This window comes from Symphalangus syndactylus, chromosome 3 (assembly GCF_028878055.3).
Source record: "Symphalangus syndactylus isolate Jambi chromosome 3, NHGRI_mSymSyn1-v2.1_pri, whole genome shotgun sequence".
NCBI classification, from domain to species: Eukaryota; Metazoa; Chordata; class Mammalia; order Primates; family Hylobatidae; genus Symphalangus; species Symphalangus syndactylus.
The window spans coordinates 8,491,459-8,508,159 of NC_072425.2; the positions used below are offsets into that span (position 1 = coordinate 8,491,459).

General features: G+C 61.4%; 1 protein-coding gene across 2 annotated transcripts in view; it reads right to left on the reverse strand.

The window, feature by feature from the left end:
• GPSM1 (G protein signaling modulator 1) overlaps positions 1-9,207 on the reverse strand; it is a 31,193-nt gene extending 21,986 nt beyond the window's left edge. The window contains exons 1-3 of one of the 2 annotated variants that reach the window (XM_055270383.2): positions 8,813-9,207; positions 1,883-2,104; positions 623-758 (exon numbers count right to left, since the gene is read on the reverse strand). In XM_055270383.2, the coding sequence (XP_055126358.1) occupies positions 623-758; positions 1,883-2,104; positions 8,813-8,880 (426 nt within the window). In that variant the 5' untranslated portion in view covers positions 8,881-9,207. Of the gene's footprint in view, positions 1-622; positions 759-1,882; positions 2,105-4,378; positions 5,071-8,812 lie in introns of those variants that run through there. The other variant, XM_055270382.2, reaches the window with a different exon arrangement.
• Positions 9,208-16,701: the final 7,494 nt, after the last annotated feature.

The following is a 16,701-nucleotide window of genomic DNA, read 5'->3' on the forward strand; positions in this document are numbered from 1 at the left end:
CCCTCCTCTGCTGATTAGTGTGGCCAGGGTGCCAGGTCCTCAGCTCTGTCCTCTGAGGCCCGAGGCTGAGAGCTCCAGCTGGGACCAGACGCTGTGGCCTCAAGCCCCCTCGGCCACCTCTAGCTGTATGACGGCAGGTAAGTCACATAGTCACGTCCCCCCAGCCTCGGTTTTCTCGCCTCACAGGGCCACGGAGGGAGGTCAGCAAAGCCTGTCTTGGGTCCAGCACAAGCGGAGACGGAGCCACTCTTCCTGCTGTCACCACCGCCATTGAAATCGGCCTCCCACGGCCGCAGCCCAGAGCCACCCCCTGCCTCCCGCTGGGCCCCCCAGGGAGTGAGTGACTGGGGGTGTGGACAGATTCGGGGGGAGGTCACCGAGAGGGGCGGCAGAACTGAGGGTGGAAGATGGGGGCCTGGGCTGCAGCGTCAGCATGGGTGGGGGTGCCTGTTTTGGGGGCCCACACTCTCCCAAGTCACTCGGGATCTAGGGGACCGACCTCCCTGTCATCCCTCCCATGAGGAGCTGGATGAGTGGTGTGTCACCCGCCCGCCCCTACCCGGGATCTGGACGCAGGCTGGTGTAGGGGTGGGAGGCACCCAGCCCCGGACCAAGCCCCCACCTTGTCTCCCTGCTCTTGGGCGATGCTCAGATGCCGCTGGCAGCAGACGGCAGCCTCGTCGAAGCGCCCCAGGACCTTGAGTGTGTTTCCCAGGTTTCCACTGGCCTTGGCCTCCCCCATGCGGTCACCGATGGTCCTGGATGGCAGGGAAGAGTGAGGAGTCAGGCTGAGGAGAGGAGTCAGGCTGAGGAGAGGAGTCAGGCTGAGAGTGAGGAGTCAGGCTGGTCAGGCCCCTGGGCCCGGGGGGAGGCTGAGCATGGGGTGGGGTAGCTGGGCCTCAGGGACCAGCGTGGAATGGACGGGAGCCTGCATCCCCTGAGGCGATGCTGGGCCGGGGCCCACAGGCTGGGCAAGGGAGGCCGGAGGGCAGCCCTGGGTGTGGGCTCTGCTGGGCTGGGTCTGGGGCACAGGCTCCTGCCCATCACCACACAGGCTGCAGAGGTGCCAGGAGCTACACACAGGACCTCAGGCCTGGGCCTGGGGCAGGGGGCTGGGGTCTGTAGCTGTTAGGGTCTGGGGAGGACTTGGGGGGCCTGATGGTGGAGAACTAACTTCCTGCTAACTCATTCAGAGGACATTTGGAGAACTAACTTCCTGCTAACTCATTCGCCAGACACTGGGCTGGGTGCTGAGGAGCAGGTGTGAGCTCACTGGCCAGTGTGGGAGGGTTGCTCCAAGAAGCTCTGCCCTGCTGAGAGGTGAGGGCAGCTGCAGGGCTGAGGAGGAGGGCACTAGGCGGGGCTGAGGCAACGGAAACGTGCTCCTGTGAGGCACGGCCTGGGGGCTGGACTCGACTGGAGACCCCAAGACCCCAAGGGGCCGCGGGGAGTGGGTTGGGGAGACTGGGGAGTAGATGACGCCGGGCAGGAAGGAGGCTGTGAGTGGGAGCTTGGGGTCCATGGGAAAGCAGGGACAGCCCCCAGGGCAGGACCACACCTCATTGAGCAGTGGCCGGGAGTGGGCCCGGGGCTCGGGGCCTGGGCCCAGGGAAAGGGTGGGGCTCTGAGCCACACAGGATCACAGTCGGGCTATGCACAGCACACGGGTCACAGCCCAGGCTCTCACACGCAGACACACAGACCCACTCACGCCTGTCAGCTGAAACCCAGCTCCCTGCCGGGGTCCCGGAGCCCTGGCTGCCCTCCAGGTGAGGGCTTCCCCGCTGCGTTCCCTTAGACCCTGCTTGCCCTGTCCCCCTCCTCAAACTGTAACTGCTGAGGACAGGAAGCGTCCACCTGCCAGCAGGGCCGCCCCACTCACCGCGCCAGCAGGAGGTCATGCTTGTGGTACTCCAGCGCCCGGCCATGCTCCTTCAGGTAGAAGTAGGCGTTGCCCAGCTGGCTGTAGATGGCACTCAGTGTCTTCAGGTCCTCGGTGCCCACCTGCACAGCGGCCTCAAAGAAGGCCACACCTGCCTTGAAGTCGCCCGCCTTGCACAGACGCTCGCCCTCCAGCGCCAGCTCCAGGCACGATGCCTCCATCCTGTGCAGAGGAACTCAGTGTCATGGCCCACCCCTGGCAAAGTTGCCCCGGGGCCGGAGCACCTCTGTGGCTTCACTGCAGACGACGCCCCTGGGTGGGCTAGGGCCCACGCCACATCTGTGCTCACAGACCTAAGTGTCTCTTTGGGATACAGGCCCGGAAGCACGTGTGGGGCCCAGGGGGGCCCCAGCCAGCACACCTCTGCCAGCACCTCCTGTCCACCCCTTGTGCGGCCAAGGTCAGGAACGCCACTGGGGCAAAGGTGTGAGTTTGTGACCCCGGCAAAACCCTCAGGCCCAGGGGCCGGTGCCGGAGGGGGTGTGGCCCCCATACCCTGCCTTTACCCAAATCCCAGAGGTATGTGCTGCAGGGGCCAGGCACCCTCGCCATCCTCCTGAGCGACCACAGCTGCTGGGAGAGGCCTCCCAACTCCCACCAAGAACAGCTGAGGCTCCCAGACGGTAGTGGGGGCTGGTGAAGGCCACATGGGGGTCAGGTGGGGAGGGGATCTGATCTCAGCTCCTCCCCCACCCCTAACCTCTCCCAGCCGGGGCCTGGGGATTCAGTTAGCCTCCAAGCCTCCAGGGAAGACCAGTGCTGCGGAGGTGTGGCTGAGGGTTAGCCAGTCCCAGCCCCTCTCCTCCTGGTCCCCCACCCACAGAGCTAAGTGCTCGCCGCTGCCAGCCAGGACTGGCCTGAGAACCCACTGTTCCCACGTGCTGCCTGCCACCCTCAGCGCTGCTGTGGGAAGATGCGGATGGCGCCCCATCCCAAGATGAACTTCGCCCTGTGAGTGGCATCTAACCCCAAGGGCCAGGCCCTCTTCTGAACACCAACGCCCTGGCTGGCCCTGGTCCCCCGCCTTTGAGAAGGGACTTCAGAGAAGAAACCCCTCACCCTGGGCCCTGCACAACCCCCAAGGACCCCGTGCGTCAGCTGCCACCCTAGCCCTGCTCACCGAGGGACCCCCACCCTGGGCCTTGGGGAGCTGCCCTTGGCACTCAGCTGCCGGGAAGGAGTGTGGGGTCCCTCCGTGGCTGCCCGGCTCCGCACCTCCCTGCTGCCTGCTCTGGGGCCTGGTGTCCTTCCCCATCCTACTCTTACAGGTCACATGGGCCTCAGGCTGCTGCGCTGCCCTGGGTGGAGGGTTGTGGGGGGAGGACACACCCAGCAGATGCCATGGGGTGCCCAGTGTGAGCAGACGGGCCCCCATCTACAGGGTGTCCCCGGAAAGCCACAAAAGACTCAGCAAGGGCACAGCCTGGGGAGCCCCAGGAGGTGGCAGACACAGCTGGAGCCCAGGAGGGACCTGATTTCAGAGAAGTGGGGGAAGGGTTCAGCCTCGGCTGCTTGCAGGCCGGCCCCATCATTCCTGTTTGCTTTCTGTTGCTTCCATTTTTCATTTTTAAAACTTATGTTACTATTATTATTTTTTAGAGACACGGTCTTGCTCTGTTACCCAGGCTGGAGTGCAGTGGTGCGATCTCAGCTCACTGCAGCTTCCATCTCCCAGGATCAAGCCATCCTTCTGCCTCAGTCTCCCAAGTATCTGGGACTTCAGGTTTGCACCATCATGCCCAGCTCATTTTTTTTTTTTTTTTTTTGGTAGAGACGGGGGTCTCACTATGTTGCCCAGGCTGGTCTCAAACTCCTGAGCTCAAGCCATCCTCTCACCTCAGGGCCAGGGCCTCCCACCCACTACCTGCCAGGCACCTCACAGCCACCTCACCCATCCCTCTGGGAATGGCCATCCAGATGCCACGTGGGTCACAGGAGCCCACCGTCGCCATGGCAACCAGCCAAGCTCCATCCTGCGGCCTACGCCATGCAAGAGGCTTCCTAATTAAGGCCCACTTGCCCCACCCAGCCGTTTGTCAAGTGGTCTGACTCGGTTTACTGTCCCCTCCTTCCAGGCAACATCGGAGGAGAGGGGCTTCAGGCCTGAGGCCTGGGTGTCTGCGGAGCCCAGACGCTGCTGCTCCGCAGGTCTGATTATGGGAGCCGCCTCCCACCTCCCTTCCGGCCGGACACATGGCATCTGAGGCTCAAGGCGAAGGAGGCTTCTAGCCTGGGAAGGGCCTGGGCCTAAAAGTCGGGGATGGGTGCTCGGATGGGCCTCTGTCATTCTGCACCTCCAATCTGGGATCCAGGCAATGCAGCCAGCCACCTGCAGCTGCACCAGGTGGGGTGTCCCCTCCACTCGTCCCAAGACAGCCTCCAACCACACCCTGGCACCCACACCCACGTGACCACCCCACCCGCTGCCCGCCGCACCTCTTCCTTTGCAGGTTTCGCATCTTCTGCACGTAGAGCCACAGCTCCAGGCCCACGGGCAGCAGCAGCGGGCGGGGGCGGGGGCGGGGGGCGCCATACACCACCTTGCACACAGCCTTCTCCGCCAAGCTCAGGGCCAGGGGCGGGCCCTCCACAGCAGGAGATGGCATCGCCAGGCCCCAGGCCCTCCTCCCCCAAGCCAGCCCTCGCCCCACCATGGCCACGGGTCCTGGGGGGTGAGCTGGCCTCAGGCTTCCCTGCCCTCTGACCTCCAGGATGGTAGGTTTAAAGCTTGGCAGGGGACCGCCAGCCCTCCAGCAGGTGCTCAGGGGCCTCCCCAAGCCCTGGTGTGGATCAAGGGATCAAGGACAGCTCAGAGGCTGGGTCAGCCTCGTCAGCAGCGGGGCGGGGAGCCCTGGGGTAATCCCGTCCAACGTGCTCCTCCGGGGACTGGGACCAGCGGCATTGCCCTTCCGTCAGTCACCCGCCAACTCCTCTGTAAACGTTTATCCAGTTCCCAGCGGAGGCTGCTCTGCCCCAGGACTGGGCTCACTCGGTAGCGCCAGGCACGTTTGTGAATGGAAAGAGGAATGGCGTCCAGAGTGTGTGAGTGCCCCCAGCACAGCACCTCTTCCCCCAGGCCTGGCCCAGGGCTGGGCAAAGCTGGAATTCCGCGCAGTGGTGGCCCCTGGCCACCTCCCGGTTCTCCAGGCCCCTGTGCCTCCTCTGCTCCACCCCTGACCCCAACCAGCCCCCTCCCCAGCCTCCCTGGCACTAGCCCACGGTGCCAGCATGGGGCAGCGGGGGTGGGCTCAGAGTCCTCACCATGCCAGCCCCACGTCCGCCGGGCCCTCTGTGCTCTCCCTCACCTGACTGGCCAAGGTGCGAACAGGGGCCTAGGTCTAAAGGGGTCAGGGCCACTCGGGGCCTGGGGGATGCCGCTCCCCAGGTCGTGGGGCTTGGGAGGCATGGACCATGCTCCCCTAGCCTGGCTCCTTTCCTCAAACTTCCCAAGCCCCCGGTGTCCTTCTCAGCTGGGCTCCCAGCTTCTCCAGCCAGCTGTGGCCCATGAGGAGGCTGGAACCCGACAGAGGCCGGGGATTGGGGGGGCGGGTCTGATCCCTGAGACGGCCACGGGGTCTGAGCAGAGGCAGGAATCCAAGGACAGGTGGGGGTCTTCAGGCCCTGGGCTCTCTTCTCCCTACCTTGAGGCCTTGTGGGCTCAGGGGTCCTACTCAGGCCGGGCCATTTGTCCACCTTCAGGACAGCTTGGCCAAAGGGTGGGGCAGGACGTAGAATGGCTCTCCCTTGTCCAGTCCCCGTCAACAGACTGAACCCCCAAACCCTCCATGGTGGCTGGGGTGCCCACCACCAAGGCCAGCTCCCAAGCCAGCACGGCAACTTCTACTACCTCCGGCCACCCGAACACCGTGTCCCTCAGTCCCAGCCCTGCTATCAGAATTGGCACCTGCCCCTCCCCAAGGCCATCACCTACATGCTGGCCCCTGAGCAGATGCTCAAGAGACCCTGCTCACAGCTGGCTCTATCTGCCCCATCCCCCAGCCAGACACCCCCAGGGAAAACCACACTGGCTCCCCTTCAGTGGCCAGGGGAGGGGAGAGAGTGACGGGTAGGACCGGGCTGGGAGCACAGCGGGAGCTGGAATCACTGGAGAGGGGACTGAAGGTCACCCAGCTGTAGGAAACACCTGGGGTCAGGCTTGCCGGGAATTCCTAGGGCCCGTCGCTGCCCAGCGGCCCACCAGGGATGGTGCCCAGGAAGGGGACAGGGGAGGGAGGAAGGATGGAGTGAGGGTGAGGGGTAGCATGGCCATGTGGCCAGAGAGGTTGCAGGGGGGCCCAGTCCACACCTGACGACGTCCTGTTTGGGAGCTGGTGGCTGCTGCTTGGAGGGCACCTCCAACAGAGTCACCCCAAGGTGGGTTGCTCTACTGCCCCCTCCCTCTCCCAGCCCCGGGGAGCACTCAGGTGGCCTTAATGCAGCTGGGAGGCCAGGAGAGGACCACCCAGGGTTTCCCCACTTTCCGGGGCCTTCTCAGCCACTGGCCTGTCCCCGCCAGGCCTCTTCACCCCAAAGCCCTGCTCTGAGCCAGGGAGCCCCTGGCAAGTGGGCCAGAGTTCTGAGCATTAACTGTCCCCAACGACCCAGCACCCAGGGCCCCATCCCACCGACCCAGCACCCAGGGCCCCATCCCACCGACCCAGCATCCAGGGCCCCATCCCACCGACCCAGCACCCAGGGCCCCATCCCACCGACCCAGCACCCAGGGCCCCATCCCACGGACCCAGCACCCAGGGCCCCATCCCACCGACCCAGCACCCAGGGCCCCATCCCACGGACCCAGCACCCAGGGCCCCGTCCCACCGACCCAGCACCCAGGGCCCGTCCCACCGACCCAGCACCCAGGCCCCGTCCCACCGACCCAGCACCCAGGGCCCTCAGGGTACCTGGTGGGCTCATGAGCACATTCATGGGCCTCGCTCTCAGTGTGTTTTCTGGGCAAAGTTCCCCATTTTAAAAGCTGGAACTCCTCTCTCCAGGAAGGAATGTCAGTGTGGGAAGTGGGTAGACGGGGCAGAGGAGACCTTGGGCCAACCCGGAGCCCCATCCACATTGAGGGACCCCCAGTACAGCCACGCGAGTGCCCAAACGGATTCCGCCCACCTCCAGGGCATCCACGTGCTCACCGCCCACGCCAGCAGGTGGGCTGTCCCCAGCACGCCGGTTTCAGGAGACAGGAGACTTTTCCATGTCTTGCTTGCCAGCCCCAGCATGACAGCAAAAGGCCCTCCCGTCTGGCCCACAGCTTCCACTGGCCCAGGACACCTCTAGGCATCCATGCCCACCCCCTCTGAAGCCAGCTCCGACCAGGAACCGCCTGCCGAAACCGGGCTGTGGCCACGCGGTGGGGTCCAGACTCCCGGGGGGCATCACAGGCCCTGCTGGAGGGCTTGGCGCGCTTCCCCCAAGTCTGGGCCTGACTCAACCCTGGAGCTCAACTGGACTCCCTGCTTAGGGGGATGCAAGGCTGGGTCTGGGGTCTCTCTGAGTGGTCCCTCTGAGCACTGCCCCTGCCCAGGGCTGGCTCCTGTCTGGCATGTCCCCAGGGGACCCCAGGCTTCTAGCTGGAGCCCGGAGAATGCCCAACTCTGTGGTCAGCTGTGCAGGGCTCACCCAAGGCTAAGGTCTTGGACACCAGTCTCTCACAGCTCCACACACACACTCTCACAGTCACACACTCACACTCAAACTCACTGCAGCCAAGGCTGCTATCCATCCACCTCACAGCACAGCTGCCCTGGAGCACATGCGGCCCTGCACAGCCGATCAGATCAGCGGAGGAAACACTTGAAAATCCTTTAGGGCAGGCCCCTGGCAGCAGCTGCCAGCAAAACCACCCTCACGCCCCTCCCCTGCGTGGGGCCCAGGAGCCAAGCTAGGGGCTCAGCACTCCATCCAGGATAGCACAATGGGCCTCTGTCCGCTGCTGCTGCCACCAGTGCCTCATTTCGGGTACCCCAGGCAGAGGCTTGCTGCTTGGCTGGGGCCAGAGAATCCTTGGGGGCCAGGCTAGGCGCCCCCAGGGGTCAGCTGCTGGGACCCCTATCAGAGAGGTCACCAGGTTTTAGAGATGTCCAGAGGACAATAGTGTCCCTCACTCTGGGGAGCCAGGCCTGCCTCTGACGGCTGCCACCCATTCGCAAGCCCCTGCCTGGACCTCACGCTCGTGTGGCTCTGCCTGAGGCCTGGCACCACCCAGCCTTGCTTGGGGCACCAGGCACCTGCCCGGCTGGGCCCAGGGCACCCCCTGGGGGGACACTGGGAGTCACCAGGCAGGCATGCCACCTGGGGCAGGGCCACCCTGTCATCCCCAAAGGCGTGGGGCACAGAGCCCAGTCACTGGGATCACCCAGGAATGTGCCCGGAGGGCAGATGCCTTTTCAGGCAGGTACACACCCACCTGGCTGGCTCCTTTCCGACCCAGCTGGATCCCACTGGGCTCATAGAGGGCTGGTGAGGGGCAGAGCCCCATCCATAGCAGCCAGGTCTCTTTGGCCATGATGCCCCTGAGTGCCCCGGGCATGGCAGGACCAGGTTTGGGAGGGAAGCACCCCATGGTGCCCCTGCCAGGTGCCAGGGGAATGAGGCTGGAGAAGCTGCCCGCCCCGCCTCCAGCCCCCCAGCCCCCCACCCCCTTCCCCTTGGCTTGGGGGAAAGAGGGCTTCAGAGGACGCCCACGCGGGCACACGCTGGCCCGCCGGGCTGGGCTCGGCCTGGAGGGAGGGGCGCATCCTCAGCCACGCTGCGCGCCCGCCAGAGCTGCCTTTGTTCCCAGCTGCAGCCTCCCCCGCGTCCCGGCCCAGCTGGGTCCGGTCTCAGCTCCAGCCCCAGCCCCGGCCCAGCCCGTCCTACCTGGAGTAGAGGCGCCTGGCGGCCGGACCCGGGAGCTCGTCGGCCGCGGGCGGGGCCGGGCCCGCCATGGGTTGGGGACGCGGGAGCGGGAGCCGGAGCCGGAGCCGGGAGCGCCCCCCGCGCCGTGGCCGTCCGCCCCCTGCCCGCCCTGCTGCCGGCCCTGCTGTCTGCCCTGCTGTCCGCCTGTCCGTCCGCGCCTCGTTCGCCCGTCCTCCCCCGGGGAGGCGCCGAGGAAGTGATGTGCGCGGGGCGCCGCCGCCCCTCCCGCCGCCGTGGCCGTGATGTCACCGCCGCCCGCGCGGGGAGGGGGCGCGGACCGGGCGGCCACCGCCGCGTGCCTCCCTCTGCGGGAGGCGGGGCGGACGCTGGGGGAAGGGCGCCGCGAGGCCGGCAGTCCCCGGGGAAGGGTTGGGGGGTGTGGGCCCCAGCCCACCCCACCCCAAGGAATGCGGGGGAGAGGCCCTGGGCCTGGCCTTGCTGCTGGTCCCCTGGGGACTTCTGAGGGCCCGCGGGGGTCCCTGGGTCACAGTGCAGCCTCACTGGCCTCTGGGCTCATTTCATCCACAGGCCACCTGGTGAGCCCCGTAGCCTCGCCCACGTTGGGAGGGGCTGCTGAGGCCTCCTTGCCTTTCTTGGGGGGCGCCCTACGCCTCGGGGGTCCTACCTTCCTCTTCTGTGCAGCCCCAACATGACTTTGCCCCCTTCTCCAAACTTCTGCCGGGGAGGGGCCATGGGGTGCAGACCGTGGGGATGCTGTCTGCCTGCTTTAGAGAAACCTGGGGCACTGATGACAAATACAGGCTCTGCTTGGCCCGTGGGACGGCTGGTAAGCCCCCCGCCTCTGAGACCCTGGGTGGCCACATCCTCCTCCCAAGCTCCCCTGGAATGGGGATGCAGCCTGCCCATTCCTTCCTCCCGGGCACTGTGCAGGCTTAGGGAGGATGCAGGTAGCACAGTAGGCTGTGCCCACCCGGGGTCCCGGGACTCCAGCCCCTACCGCCTCCTCCTCCTCTGAGTTCCTGGAGCCCTGTGGGCCTATGTGGTGTGACGTGGCTTCCCCTCCACCTACCCTCAGCTCCTGATGGCTTGGGGGTCCTCCGCAGCCAGCCAGGCCCACAGCCGGCCTCACCGGGTTCTGTCCTGCCCCCGACACCATCCTGGGCCTTCCCGTGGTGTCAGGAGACTCCAGGCCCTTGAAAGGCAGCTGTGACCCCGGGTATGACAAGTCCAGGAGCAGGAAATGGGCTGCATTCCTTTGGGGCCCCTCCTTGCACCCCAGCCCCTCCCTGGGAGAGCTGCCCTGAGGTCAGGAAAGTGGCGCCCTGGCCAGACCCTCAGCAGATGCCGCCCACAGGACAGTCAGCGTTTTCAAGCATGGGAAGGAAAATAAACACGAGGTTAAAAAGGGGTCTGTTGGCCCTGGGCTGATTTGTTTTTCCTGTGTAAGGGAGGCAACGGGAATGAGAACCATCTGTGCCCTGGAGCGCAGCGCAAGCTGCCTGCTGGGCCCACGTGCCCTCCCCCAAAGACCACAGCAGCCAGGCAGAGCCTTGCTCCCTTCCAGCCTGGGCCGAGGCTGCTGGCCGGCAGGGGTGGTGATGTTGGCTGGGGCATCACCCTCCTTTGCCACAGCCCTGGGCCTGGCTGCGGGCAGAGAACAGGCCTTCGATTCAAGCTCCAACCTTCTGGGCCGCCTCCTTTGGTCTTCGGGCACCTGAGCCAGCATCATTGTAAGGGCGGGGGCTGCCGGGGGCCCTGCCTGTGCCAGGCCTCAGCTCAGCCCTCTTTCTCCAGGCGCTGCTGCCATCAGGAGGCCCACAGAGGGTCCACGCCAACACTGTGAGCCCCTTATAGGTCCGTTGGGTTAGTGGTGGGAGGCTGGTGAAGAGAAGTGGGGACAAATGACATTGCACAAATGGTGGAGGGAGGGAGGGATTTGCGGCCTCGTAGCTGTCATTGCTTGGGGAGCTTCTCCTGGTCTCCTTCCTTGATGCAGAGAGCTGGGAGCTTGTGTCCCTGGGCTGGGAGAGCCCCAACATTATATCAGAACTTGTGGGGAAACCTGCATCCCCGAGGGCTCCGGCTTTGTTAGGCCGAGCTGGGCTACGAGGCTGTGTGACCTGGCACAAGTTGCCTTCCCTCTCTGAGCCTCGGTTCTGTCACCTGAGGGCTGCCCGTCCTGCAGGGTGTGGATGGTCAATGAGGCGTGGGGTTTGTGCGGTGCTTGTCCGTGTGCCTGGCACACCGTGGGGTTTGTGTGGTGCTTGTCCGTGTGCCTGGCACACAGTGGAGTTTGTGCGGTGTGTGTCCATGTGCCTGGCACACAGCGAGAGCTGCTGGGGTCCTGTTGCTCTCACAATCGTGCCTGCCCCTACTGGGCCCCTGCAGTGGGTCCTGGCTGGATTGGGGGTACATCCCCACCACACTGCACAGAGGGGTGTCTCCTCCTATCCAGGGACCTGATTCTCCTGTCGAGAAAACCTATGAAGGGGCCCTGGATATGGAGTGTGACAGGCCAGGTGACAGGTCTGACATGCGGTGTCCACATCCAGAAGGGAGACCCTGGGGGGATGACCCTCCACTGCCACCCCCTCCCATCAGGCTCCAGACACCCTCGAGCCTCCCACCATCCACCTTACCAGATCCCCCCAAGAGCCCGGGAAGCTCGCTCCTCCAGGGGACCAGGAGCACAGCCCCTTCCATCCCTAACAGGCCTGAATCCCAAAGGGGTGTGAGGAAAGAAAGCCATTTCACATCGACTTGTCCTTCTGGCCCCAGGCAGCAGCACAGGGCGCAGGGTGGGCCTCTGCAGACATGTTGGCTCCGTGGTCAGGGAGGTGCCACCTCCCATGTGCCTAGGGAGGGGCTCTCCCAAGCCCCTGCATGGCAGCGCCAAGGGGTTGGAGTCAGCCCCAGCACACCCAGGGCCCTGCTCACTGGTGGCCATTGTCAGCGCCACCTCCACCTTCAGGAGCCTGCCACGTGCCTGCCCTCGGTCACTCAGCCCTCCCTGGCACACACCACTTTGTCCACACACCCTGTGTGTAAGTGGTGACAGCAATGACAGCTCAGGCATCACCTGATCGGGCCAACTCTAAACCTTAGCCCTTCCTTGACCTGTTGCGCTGGAGAAGCCTCTGGGAGGCGACGGTGGGACAGCCACAGGGTTCTTGGCTCAGCCCCCAGGAGTGGGGAGCTAGGGCTCTGGACGGAGGCGGGCACTCGAGGCTAGTGTGGCCCCCTGGGTGAGGGCCAGGCTTGGGAGAGGCAGTCAGGTGGCCGCAAGCCACCCCAGGAACAAAACACCAGCACACGCCTCCACTGGTTTGTCAGGGCTGGGAGCAGTTGGAGTGTTTCTGTGGTGGCTGTGGCAGCCCACGGCCCCAAGACCCTGGCTTCCTTCTGCTCCCACCTCTCCAGGCCCCTTCCCCAACAAGCAGCTACTGCAGGACCCAGTGGGGGCTGGGGCACCAGCAGCTGCCATTACCCATGCTGGGGCCTGATGGTTCCTGAGCAGCCTCAACCGTGGATTCCAAGCTGGGGAAGGGAGAAGCAGGCTGGGAGTGGGGAGGGAGACAGTGAAGGGGACACACACACACACACACACACACAACACTCAGCTTCAGCACTGTTTCCCAGTAATCTCACTTTAAAAGAACACTTGGGTTTACCGTGTCCACATAATCTCGTTGCTCTGAGAATGAACTTATTCTTCCTCACAGCTTGGCCATGTGTCCCTCCCCATTGCCCGAGTCCCCTCATGACAGCATCTCCCACTGCCGTGTTCTCTCCTTGGGGACCTCCAAGTCCCTGGAGTTTGGGGACTGCAGGGTGGGTGGAGGGGCCCACAAGCTCTGCAGGGAGCCAGAAGGAAACGGTCTGTCCCCCCCCAGGGCTGAGCACCTCGCTGGGAGATGATGCCCACACCTGGAAATAGCTCAAGGGCCGCGTGAGGCTGCACGACACCCACGCCAGTGTGACACACCTGGCCATGCGGCATTCCCGGCCGACTGCTGGCAGCTGCAGGCTTTGTCAGCCAGGTGATGTCCCCGGGGTCTCTGGGCAGTCAGGGCACACAGGAGGCAGCTCACACTCACTCATCGTGGCAAGGCAGGTCGTATGGAACTTCCTTGATCTTCCTCATCTGCGCCCCACCCAGCCTGGCAGACGGTGATGCTGTGAGTGCCAGGGAAACACACACACGCACATACACACACACATGCACACATGTACAGACAGGTGCACACATGCCTGGGAGCGTCTGTGCTGCTCAGCTTCCGAGGGCAGCTCCCCAGGTCCCCCCAGGGGCTGTAGTAGGAGGCGAGTCTTTTAACATCAGCCCAAACCAAACGGGATGAGGAGGGCATATCGGCTGTCCCCAATAAATCCTAGGGAGTCCCTCCAAGGCAAACAGAAAATGCACCCCAGCTTTTGCTTTTAGGGGTTTGAGTTGCGAGTTTCCAGTTTGCGGAGTGCGACGGCCGACTGTGAGTCTGAAACCCTCTGGGGGAGAGAAGCCGCACAGTGCAGGGGTACACATCCCAGCTCCACTCCCCAGCTGTGAGGCCCAGGCGCATTCCGTGTTCCCCGCCCATCTCCACCTCCGAGGGTTGTGGGAGGCTGAGCAGTTAGAACCGTGGCTGGCATATGGAGGGCACTCGGTAAATGTGGCTGTGCTGGGCTGTGGGCCTCGAAGGGGTCTCGCGGGGCTGCTGTACCAGTGACCTTGCACTGGGTGGCCTACAACAACATGTTTCCTCACAGCTCGGGGGACCAGAGCCCAGAATCTGGGGGTCACAGAGGAGGGTCCAGGCTCACCCAGGTCAGCTCTGGGGGCTGCAGGCCTTCCTGGGCTGTGGCCGTGTCGCTGCTGTCTCTGCCTCCGTCTCCACGCAGCCTCTCCTCCTCTCCCCAAAGCTCTGGTCTTTGTCTGTTATGAGGACACTCGTCATTGGATTTCGGGCCACCCCAATCTAGGATGGTCTTATGTTGAGGTCCTTAATTACATCCACAAAGACCCCTTCCCCAGATAAGTCCCCACTCACAGTTCCCAGGGGCAGCCTCGGGGGCAGCATCACCACCCACTCAGTCCTCCGTGCACCCCCTTGTGCTGTCACGTAACTTGGATCAGGTCCACACGTGTGGCTTTGTGGCTTTCCTTTGTCACAGCATGTCACAACTGTTTTCCTGGGTGTCACTGCTGCGGTTTGAATTTGTGTGTCCCCAGCCTTCATATGTTGGAACCTGAGACCCAAGAAGATCGTTATAAGATGTGGGGCCTTTGGAAGGTGATTAAGTCACCAGGGTCCCCATTGAAGCACTTGGGAAACCATAGAGGCCCCCTCCCCATTGTCCTCTCACCTTCCGCCGGGAGAAGACGCAGCAAGAGGCACCCACTCCCACCGAGGCTGCTGGCACCAAGACCCTGGACTTCCAGCCTCCAGAAGCGTGAGAAATAAATGTCTATTGTGTATCAGTGACCCAGGCTCAGGTATTTTGTTATGGCAGCAGGAATGGACTGAAATGCATCACTGAAAGGTCTTCATGGCCGAGCACAGAGGCTCACGCCTGTAATCCCAGCACTTTGGGAAGCGCTCAGCATTTGAGGCCAGTAGTTTGAGACCAGCATGAGCAACACAAGGAGATACTGTCTCTACAAAAAACAAACAAACAAAAAAAAACTTTAAAAATTCAGCCAGGCATGACGGCACACGCCCGTGATCCCAGCTACTGGAGAGGCTGAGGCAGAAGGATCGCTTGAGCCCAGGAGTTTGAGGCTGCAGTAAGCTGTGATCCTGCAGAGTCAGATCTTGTCTCAAAAAACAAATTAAAAAGTCTCCTCAAGCATAACGGGGGCCGTATCCAATTCACGCTGTGGATGTGCCACTGTCATTTAGCCAGGTCCTGGCAGGTGGACACCAGGCTGTCCCCTTTCTCCTGTCCCCTTGTCGGGGAGAACACCTGTGTCTCTAGGTGGGCAGGGGCCAGCAGAACCACAGCTCCTGGCCCGGGGCTGATGCACAAACACCATTGAACGCTGAGAGGCCTTTTTTCCGGGAGGGCCCCGTCTGTCTAGAACGCTGGGGAAGTGTGTCTCTCTTGCCGTGAGAGACCTGGCTTCTGGGCTCAGCCACCGTGCCTTTGAGGGAAAAGCACATTTCAGTCATGGCCTGCAGACAGCCTTGGGACTTTCTCCTCCTCTGGTGGAGACTCTGGGCAATGTCACCGAGAGGACAGCCTAGCAATCCTGAGGAATGGCAGGGCTTGGGACATGCAGGGACATGCAGACACGGCAGGGAGGTCCTGGCCTGACCACCAGAGAAAGCATCCAGCCAGCACAAACAGACAGAAAAACATTCCGTGCTCATGGATAGGAAGAATCAACACCGTGAAAATGGCCATACTGCCCAAAACAATGTATAGGTTCAATACTGTTCTTATTAAACTACCATTGGCATTCTTCACAGAATTAGAAAAAAAACTATTTTAAAATTCATATGGAACCAAAAAAGAGCTCATATAGCCAAGACAATCCTAAGCAAAAAGAACAAAGCTGGAGGTACCACACTACCTGACTTCAAACTATACTACAAAGCTACAGTAACCAAAACAGCATGAAACTGGCACAAAAACAGACACCTTGACCAATGGAACAGAAAAGAGAACTCAGAAATAAAACCACACATCTACAACATCTGACCTTCAACAAACCTGACAAAAACAAGCAATGGGGAAATTATTCCCTATTTAATAAATGGTGCTGAGAGAACTGACTAGTCATATGCAGAAAACTGAAACTGGATCCTTTCCTTACACCTTACACAAAAAGTAACTCAAGATGGGTTAAATAATAAAATGTAAAACTCAAAACTATAAAAACCCTAGAAGAAAATCTAGGCAATGCCATTCAAGACATAGGCACGGGCAAATATTTTATGATGAAATCACCAAAAGCAATTGCAACAAAAGCAAAAATTGACAAATGGGATCTAATTAAACTAAAGAGCTTCTGCACAGCCAAAGAAACTAGCATCAGAGTGAACAGACAACCTACAGAATGGGAGAAAATTTTTGCAATCTATCCATCTGACAAGGCCTAATATCCAGAATCTACAAGGAACTTAAGCAAATTTACAAGAAAAAAAAACCTCATTAAAAAGTAGGCAAAGGATATGAATAGGCATTTCTCAAAAGAAGACGTACACGCAGCCAACAAACACATGAAGAAAAGCTCAACATCACTGATCATTGAGAAATGCAAATCAAAACCATAATGAGACACCATCTCACGCCAGTCAGAACGGTGATTATTAAAAAGTCAAGAAACAGCAGATGCTGGCGGGGTCGTGGAGAAATAGGAACACTTTTACACTGTTGGTGGGAATGTAAATTAGTTCGACCATTGTGGAAGACAGTGTGGCAATTCCTCAAAGATTTAGAACCAGGAATACCATCTGACCCATGAATCCCATTGCTGGGTATATACCCAAAGGAATATAAATCATTCTATTATAAAGACACATGCATGCGTATGTTCATTGAAGCACTGTTCACAATAGCAAGGACATGGAATCAACCCAAGTGTCTATCAGTGACAAACCGGATAAAGAAAATGTGGTATGTATACACCATGGAATACTATGCAGCCATAAAAAGGAACGAGATCATGTCCTTTGCAGGGATGTGAGGGAGCTGGAAGCCATTATCCTCAGCAGACTAATGCAGGAAGACAGAACCAAATACTGCACGTTCTCACTTATATGGGAGCTGAACAATGAGAACACATGGACACAGGGAGGGGAACAACACACACTGGGGCCGGTCAGGTGAGGGCGGTTGGGGAGAGCGTTAGGAAAAATAGCTAATGCATGCAGCGCTTAATGCCTAGG